Source organism: Lotus japonicus, chromosome 6, assembly GCF_012489685.1.
Source record: "Lotus japonicus ecotype B-129 chromosome 6, LjGifu_v1.2".
Lineage (NCBI taxonomy): Eukaryota > Viridiplantae > Streptophyta > Magnoliopsida > Fabales > Fabaceae > Lotus > Lotus japonicus.
This window is the reverse complement of record NC_080046.1, coordinates 4,210,325-4,219,165: the sequence shown is the minus strand read 5'-3', so window position 1 is coordinate 4,219,165 and position 8,841 is coordinate 4,210,325. Positions and strand designations below refer to the sequence as shown.

The following is an 8,841-nucleotide window of genomic DNA, read 5'->3' as shown; positions in this document are numbered from 1 at the left end:
TGGCAGGGCCGGCCCAACACAAAACGAGGCTTAAATTAAAGTTTAAAGTGAGACTTACCTAAAGAAATATTTATTTATTAAAACTTTTGGGGGCCTTTTTTACTTAGTAAAAAAAATTCTTTTTTTGTTAGGCCTTGCTTGGGTGGCTTGACTCTTGGGCCCGCTCGGGTCTTTCGAAGGTATATGTGAACATGTGTTGAGGGATCAATCTGCAGTAAGTGAAAGTTCTAGGAGCAAATTGGGTATTCACTCAATTTTAAAGCCGTGCAAGAGAGAGAGAAACACAGCAAACAGCGACCCCACCTTCGTCTGACCGTTTCTCAGTCCCTTCCAAGTTTTCATTCCACCCCGTGGTTGCTGCACACACCTTCCATCATCAACCTTCGATTCGACGTCGTTCCGATTCAAATCTGAATGCGCCGACAACAGCAATGGCATCCCCTGAATCCAACGTCGCAGATCACGTTGTCGAACTAATTGTGCGCGACGCATCATCATCATTGCTGCCGCCACCACCTTCTTCCGGTGACACTGACGATGCCGGAGATGACCAAATTGCCCCTCTTCTCTCGCATCCTGAGAGACCAAAGATCAACATCTTCACCGCTTCTTACCCTCGAAGAAAACCCAGAGTAATTCCCTTCTTCAATTTCATTATATTGTTTTTCAATTACAGATCTTTTTTTTCTTAAAAAATGGATAATTTATATAAATTTTTGGAGTTCTGTGTATGGGTCTCATCATGCATATATATGTATGTATTGTGTTAGTAGTGTTACCAAGTTCACATTCAAGTCTCTATGTGGCAACATGTCTTGTACACTTTGGATATGTTTAAAAAGTATTAATTAGTATATAGATATCATACATTTCATTTCATGGATGAGTTGTCATTATAGAAATGTATAGTTTGAGCGGTGAACCAGGATTTACAATAACAAAACTTTAACTCAAGCTAAGATTTTCTTAGTAATACACCCTTTTAAGCATTAAGCACTTTAAACGAACCCTGAGGAGGGACTAATTTACTAACAATTAACATTTGCCTATAAAAAAAACTTTAAAATTGACTAAAATGCGAAGAAAGTATAATGAAATTGAGATTTTTTTTTTTCTATGAAAGGGAAGATTTGTTTTTCAACAAATTTTGTGTATACTAGATTCTGGCGAGGCTGTAATGGTGAATAGAAGAAAAGATGGTTATTTTTTGTGTTTCTGTCAAATAAAATGAATGATTTAAACGAAGGGAAGTTGGTGCAGCAGAACTAATTTCCTTACCTTGTGTTTGGCTGTAGGATGAAGTAACAAGATTGCTCGAGTCGGAAACATCTCCTTTCACCCAGTTTATATTGTGGGTATGGAATGGGTCCAGATACTCTGGCTTACTTTGTATGCTGCTCTCGTCTACCACTTACTTTCTCATGGGAGTTCTTTCCAATACTCTTTCTGGTAATGTTCTGCTATCATGTTTAACATTATTTATTTGCCCAAAGAAGAAAAACTTTAGCTGGAAAAAGCTAGAAATTCTGATTGGAGTTAGATGTTATGAATTTCTGTGATGTTGGACTTCTATGTTTTATTGATATTTTTAGAGTAGGGAGAATGAAAATGTAAACTCAGTATAATCTCCCCCTCTTCATTCCATTTTCTTAAATGTTGAAGTTAGTCTGATAAATCTTACATATGTCAAGTATTGGTTTTTACTACATAGGATAGTACTAGGAGCATTAACTCTTTAGCCTGGGACCTCCCTCAAATAACTGAAAGCCTCAGCACTGATCCTTGCCTGATGGATTTATTGCCGAACATTTAGTATCACTTAAATTTTGTTTAAGCTGAATTTCTCAATTATAGAACAGTCGTTAAACACTTAATTAGCTACTTTTAATTCACTTTGGAAGATTACCATATCTATTCCTTTGTGCATATCCTTTAGGCTTTAATTATAAGTAGAAGTCAGGGAGACAATGGATGCAACACAAGGACTCTCTTGTCTTCACTCTCAATTATATAGCTTTTGCATATTAGTAGCTTTGACAAGCTATCTATGCTAGTATGACCTTCGAATTCAATTAATTTTTTAGTTGGTTGTTTATTTTAATTGAGGTATTTTTTTTCCAAGATCTACAATTACCTTTTTTCTTTTCATTTTTTCAGTTCTACATTTTAATTTTTGCAGTAACAATTTTGATTTGGCAGTTCAGGCAATTCCTTTGTTTCAGACTGCTTTTACAAGATGTACCATTATCTTGATACTGTCATATTTGTGGCTGAGAAGGAGTGAACAACCATTATTTGGAACATCCCATGTTAGAATCATTTTACTTTTAAGGGCAGTTGCAGGCTGTATATCAATCGCAAGTTTTGTATATTCGTAAGTAGTCTCTTAGTATTTTCTCACTCAATATTCATTTGCACTTCATTTGTCTTTTTAGGTTTGTAATTTATCTGTTGGACCTTTTCCCTTCTGTATTTATCTTTGCATGTTCATAAAATATCATAGTTTTAGCCTTTTAGGATATTACTCGATCATATGGTTTTCTCAAATACTGATACTTTTTCATGAAGGGCATATTTTATGAAGCTTTCCTGTTTGAACAGTAGTGGGCTAGTGACATTAGTTTCTACTGTAATATTTAATGAAGAATTTAGCTTTGTGATTTCCCATTACATTTTATGTAACTAATAAATATATAAAGTCTAAACACAAATCAATTTAATACTTTATAATCTTTTCTCTCATCAAGATGGACTCCATATTAACAAAAAAAAAATCATGTACAATAATTTGATATTAACTTAAAAACTTGGTTTCATGCTTGGACATCATCAATGATTTGCTTTAGTATGCTGAGTTTAGGTGCAACTCTCTTCATCACTTTTCAATCTTTAATTTCATTGTTTTGATGTCCTTTGGACTTTTTCTTTTGCTATTCTGGGTAGCTTGTGTGTCCCTCCTTGAGAATATTATGAGGTAACAACTACTGTAGTAAAAAAATTCTATTTTTTTATTCAGCTTTCAGAGGTTGCCCTTATCTCAGGCTATCGTACTGAATTCAACAACTCCAATTATGGCCTCAATTATGGCAAGGGTCTTTTTGCGTGAGAAATTAAAAATTTCTGATATTACAGGTAAGAGTTCACACTTCATAGTTCTGTCTTGAAATACCTTGTATTATAAAATCATATGATGGAATGAGGAGAAACTTGAAACCTTATTTTTTATTCAAGTACTTGTTTATATTATGAACAACTACATTTTTTGCTTAAATGTTTGCACGGTATTAGAAAGCTGAAATAGTTTATCAACTGTTAATGGTGTTCATTAATTGTAATTACCATTTGAATCATATATTTGATGTCATATTTCTCTATACAGGAAACTAAGACACTCAAAATTGTGATGGATGGTTCCTATGACAATTGAAAACTAGAGGCATACTAAACCTTATCTAGGGGAACCAAGTAAACTGCATTCTATTTGCACAAGAAAGACAAGAGAGCTGAACTTTAAAATTCAAGTAATCCCAACCTATATAAGGAAATGGAATGCCAAACCAACTAATGATGAGATACTTATGGCCCCAACGAGTAAACTGAAAATTCTTAATAATTAAGTCATAATTCCTAAATTACAGTACTCTAGATTCCATATACATATACAAAAAGAAACAGTTTGATAAATATAACAAGTATGCATTCATTATCAATTGCAATTTGCAAGTATTGATCAATTTATTTGACGCTGCCAAATTTTCAGGTCTTGCTTGCAGTTTCTTTGGGGTGCTCTTCTTCTTCCGAGAATTGCTGGCCACACAAGGTATAGTAGGTATTCCATTTCATATTCTTTTAAATGCATTATCATTTGTATAATTTTTCTGGTATACATGTTTCCTTTAAGTTATAATAGGCTTACATGATTTAGAATTAAGAATGCCTTGCATTTTAAGTTTGAATTTATTTCCTGTTGTTCCTAACTTTCTATTCCCTTAGCTTCTCCCCAAAAATAAAATAAAAAGGCTTTTGATCTGTTGGTTACAAGCGGTTTTATGTAATACTAATTTTTTCCCTTTGATTGATTGAGTCATAAAAACCTGCAGCATCTGGGTTCAGGAAGAACAATCGATATACTTTAACTACTCTTCCTAATTTCAGAATTCGGATTTTCCAGGACAGTTAGCCAAAGCTGAGGAAGCAAGAAAAGGATCTTCTACGACAAGTCATCATATATTTATGATCCTATTGGGCCTCTTTTCGTCAATAATTGGTGGCACTAGTTACTGCCTAACAAGGGCTGGAGCTAAGGCATCTGATCAGCCGCTGTAAGATTTTAAATTTCTTTGTTCAGATTTTCTTCATTGATCAAACCCATTATGTTATGTTCCTGGAACTTTGTGCCTCACTTTTCTTTATCTCCGTTTATTTTGATGAAGTTTATACTCACTAGGATATAAAGTAGAATATTTAAGTCCACCTAGTTCCCAATCCCAATCTTTTTATTTTTGAATTCATTCCCTATGAAATCAGTTTATCTGTAGTATGGTGCTTATAAGAAAGTAGGTTGGATATCAGCATAGAAATTTGAGATTCTCATTTTAGTCCATGGAAATTTATCTCACGTGGTTATGCTCCCTCTTTGCTTTCTTTTAGGGCTCGTTTAGTACAGAGGATATGCTAAAGATGAGCATAGATCGAGAGAAAAGGCAGAAGAGAGATTCAGAAATTTGTTTAAACTGAATTTATTTCATTGGTTGCTGAATACACACAGAAGTTTGATTTATACTCAAGCATAGCACACGGCTTTTAACTGATTATGACAGAATCAGTTACAAGCCTTACAGAAACAGCTAACTAATTACATGAGTAGTAATCTAGTTCATCTCACCCTAGCTAGCTTTAATACAATCAGACCTGAATATTACATATAACCTAATATTACCCCCTCAAACTTAGTGAGGCTGAATTTTTTTCTGCAACACTGAGTTTGTTTCTTAGAATCTGAAACTGATTTAGAGAAAGAAGTGTTTGTATTAAATATGATTTTTTTTCTATGAAATTACACGGTTCATATTTAACTCAATTAAATTTTCTACCAAATACTGTTGTAATTACTCAAGGTATATACTGGAGACACATTATTGGAGCAATGACTGACCTTAGGTTTTGTGATGTTAAATAACTGACTTTATATTATATAAGATGGGTCTAATCTTCTAACATGCACAGTTTTTCAAATCGATTCTTTATCATCGTATATTCCTGAGGCCTTCTCCATATCATTCGTCAATTATCTTATGAAGTGGGATCGCGTATTATTGATCAAATTCATGCTAATTAGATATGAGTTCTATTCTTATCACATAGATGTAGGAATGCAAAGTGCTATTATTCATTGTAGAATATTTACTATCAAAACCAAAATATTGGTGTGAATTACTAGCTAAATGATCCACCGGTGTTTTAGATATTGTATTTTAGAGAGTTAATGTATCTTTATCTAAGTTCTATGAATTACCTTTTATTGCAGGTTGACTGTCTTTTCATTTGGCGTACTGGCTAGCCCTGCAATGGGAATATGTACTTATATCTTTGAGGTAAGTTTTTTATTGAAATTTCATTTAGCTACCTTTCAAAATCAATGTTTCGGATATATTTCCCTCCAGGAAGGTGATTTATGCCTTCATCAATCAATATTCGGAAGAAATGTGAAAGTTTTAAAAAATTATTGGCCATATTATGCCTACCTTTCAAAATTATTGGCCTACAACGGTCTTAGAATTCAGGTTAGGCCTAACTCTATCTCAAAAGTCATCTTAGGTAAGGGTTGCTCTACCCTTTATAAGGATTTTCTTGGCCATATCTCGAGTCAATGTGAGACTTCTTAACACACCCATTCACGCCCAGGGCTGGACAACTGGAGCGTGGAATTTGCAGGAATGAACACCCGCGGGTGGCTCATATATAGGTGGTCTCCAATAAATGGATTTAGAATAGGCTATTGTTTGTTACCATCTTAGAATTTGGGTTAAGCCTAACTCTACCCGAAAAACTAGCTTAGGGGTCAAGGTTGCTCTATAAAGACTATATTGGCCATATCTCTAGCATAGTGAGACTACTCAACAATAAGCTTCCTGAATATCTGTATTGTTTATCGTAATTATTATTATTATTATTGTAATTATTATTATTATTATCAGCACCGTCATTACTATTATAACTATTTTATTGCTTTCTTTTCGTAAATCTTTCAGTATAACCTTAACAATCTATCATTTCTGATTCTAAGCTTCTCTCTCTCTCTCTCTCACACACACACACACACACACACTCGTTCTCTCTCACATTCTGAGTACAATTTCTCTGATTCTATAATCGTTATGTTTATGGATAACTTTTTTCTTGCAACCTATGCACTGTTCTGATAGTAGTTGTTGCTAGTGAGGATCAGGCTGTTTCATATCTATCATGTAGTTAGTTCTTATAAAATAATGTCTCCTTTATACAGGATTTTGTACTACCAGGATTTCAGTCAACTGTACTTATGCTTGTACTTGGTATTCTGGCCTTCTTTGCTGAGGTACAACTCTAAGCTGTGTCATGATAGCTTGGTTTCTTTTCTTGTTTTTTTTTTTTTTTAAATAAATAAAACTGCTGATGTATAAGCGATTGATATAATTAAGGCTTAATTGCAACTTTGATCCCCGACGTTTACCAATGCCACGATTTTGGTCCCCCACCTAATTTAATTACATGGATGGTCCCCGACGTTGTAGGTCGTGTGCAACGTTAGTCCTACCGTTTATTTCTTAATGGAGGAGGCTTACGTGGACGTCTAGTTGGAGAGAAAAAGGAGGTATGAGGAGAGAGGGAAGCACGTGGGTATCACGTGAACTCACGTGAACCTTATATGAACTCATTATACCCAAATCTGAAACCCTAGGGATCTAAATCGTGTTACCTTCTTCGTTCTAGGGAGGTCAGGGGTTTGGGTATAATGAGTTCAGATAAGGGTCACGTGATACTCACGTGCTTCCCTCTCTCCTCATACCTTCTTTCTCTCTCCAATTGGACGTCCAAGTAAGCCTCCTCCATTAATAAATAAACGGTAGGACTAACGTTGCACACGGCCTACAACGTCGGGGACCATCCATGTAATTAAATTAGGTGGGGGACCAAAATCGTGGTATTGGTAAACGTCGGGGACCAAAGTTGCAATTAAGCCTATAATTAAATATTGGTTTTGATCATTTTGTAGTTGAACATTGAAATGAGGACTATCTATGTGTTTTATTTCTAGAATGATAGCAAGATAGTAGAAAATAAGATGTCAGAAATAAAATGTCATTTAGAATGGTGTAGTTTCTGCCTGTACTAATTTAATGAATAATTTATCTTGCTCTTATTTACTACATGGTTCTGCTCATTCTAGTGAATCTGGATGTAGCATTTCTCAAAACTTTTCTCTTCTACCCTATGCCGAAGAGACTAGTAGAGCTGTAATTGTAGTTCACATCATCCAAATTTGAATCGGAGTCTGTCTACTGTCTAAACTACCTTACCCCTTCTGCCAACTCCTGTCAGAGTCACCTGCCAGAGATGCCTCATGATTGTGAAAATCCACCTCCTTTGAACTCTCTGCAGGCTTACCAGCATAGGCCACCACCATGTTACAATTTTGGATTTAGGTTACAGGGAAGACAGAAAAGAGAGTAAGGTGGCTAATAGTAATCAACCGAAAATATGATTAATAGATGTAATGTATTACAATATCTAAACTTCCTATTTGTACTGGTTATTAGGTCAAGTACTACTATACTAGTATGTATGTCTGCTTTCAATAATCCCTAGACCACCAGTGTTACCGTACCCATTCTTGTATGATAGAGTTGTCATTTTGGCTTCTTTTAGTGATCAACTAGTGGTCAAGGTATGTTGTTTCCTGCGGGCAGTCAGATTTGAAGGGTTTATTGTATTATGTTATTCCTATTTGCTTCTGTTCTCATTTCCTTTTGCTTTTTTAGGAGGAAGCCCTATTGCATTTCTTGATAATGAATTTGTTGCAGGTCTTGTTAGCACGCGGACTGCAACTTGAGAAGACTGGTAAAGTTGCCAACATCCTGTATATTGAGGTATATGAAACTAACTAATGTGCATTCTGTCAATAGAATTTATGCATTATATCTCAGTTCTCAGCTACCTTTCTGTGTTTCAGGCAGCTCTAACCCAATTTTGGAGCCTTGCTTTTACAAGAGTGGCTCCATCTTTTGATCACCTCGTTGGGATTTTACTCATAGTTATCTCTGTAGGTTTCACCTTGTATATAGGACCTGACAAGGAGATGGAATGATAACTTTGAGATTTGAGTGATGTATTTGATATCATTTGTTATATTCATATTGAGTCTCCTTGAAATCAACCAATCACAATTGCACAAAGTAAATTACCTAAGCTTAAATTCTTTCTCGTCAGAAAGACACTAGAACACGATGCAATTTGACTTTACTGTACAATCTAAATAATTTTCATAAAAACATAACCATGTGATTTGAACAGTAGGCTATAAACTTATGACTTCAGTGAACTTAGGATACCCTAACTGCAGGAATCTGAATGCCATCCTATCCCCATCCTTGCAAAAACAAGGTGTACTTCATCATTAAATTTCTCCCATCATATAAAAGAATCTCAAACTCAACGGCAATGAGAAAAATTTTCAACTTTTTCATTCCTTTTATTTTGATGATGCTAGGTGGCATGCTTCCTCTATATGGAGATAGAACTATAAATCGATTTTCACACCAATCACAATTCACTTTTCAAGGAAGGAAAGATAAGTGTGCT

The 8,841-nt window shown here is 34.9% G+C and overlaps 1 protein-coding gene across 2 annotated transcripts; it reads left to right on the top strand.

Annotated features, from left to right (window-relative positions):
- Positions 1-271: 271 nt before the first annotated feature.
- LOC130724442 (uncharacterized) lies at positions 272-8,416 on the top strand. Of its 2 annotated transcripts, none has more exons than XM_057575666.1 (10): positions 272-632; positions 1,296-1,449; positions 2,200-2,374; positions 3,017-3,132; positions 3,761-3,829; positions 4,172-4,322; positions 5,528-5,594; positions 6,506-6,577; positions 8,064-8,129; positions 8,213-8,416. In XM_057575666.1, the coding sequence occupies exons 1-10, from the start codon at positions 432-434 to the stop codon at positions 8,345-8,347; spliced, it is 1,206 nt and encodes a 401-aa protein (XP_057431649.1). In that variant the 5' UTR covers positions 272-431; the 3' UTR covers positions 8,348-8,416. The 2 variants fall into 2 exon arrangements, with proteins under 2 accessions (XP_057431649.1, XP_057431650.1); XM_057575667.1 differs by having other exon boundaries at positions 273-632; positions 3,761-3,820.
- The last annotated feature ends 425 nt before the right edge of the window (positions 8,417-8,841 follow it).

Excerpts from the sequence above, each read along its gene's own strand:
- LOC130724442 (XM_057575666.1), top strand. The coding sequence starts at position 432 with ATGGCATCCCCTGAATCCAACGTCGCAGATCACGTTGTCGAACTAATT. Across the intron at positions 1,450-2,199 it reads TCTTTCCAATACTCTTTCTG|TTCAGGCAATTCCTTTGTTT; the intron begins GTAATGTTCTGC and ends TTGATTTGGCAG. Across the intron at positions 3,830-4,171 it reads GGCCACACAAGGTATAGTAG|GACAGTTAGCCAAAGCTGAG; the intron begins GTATTCCATTTC and ends CGGATTTTCCAG.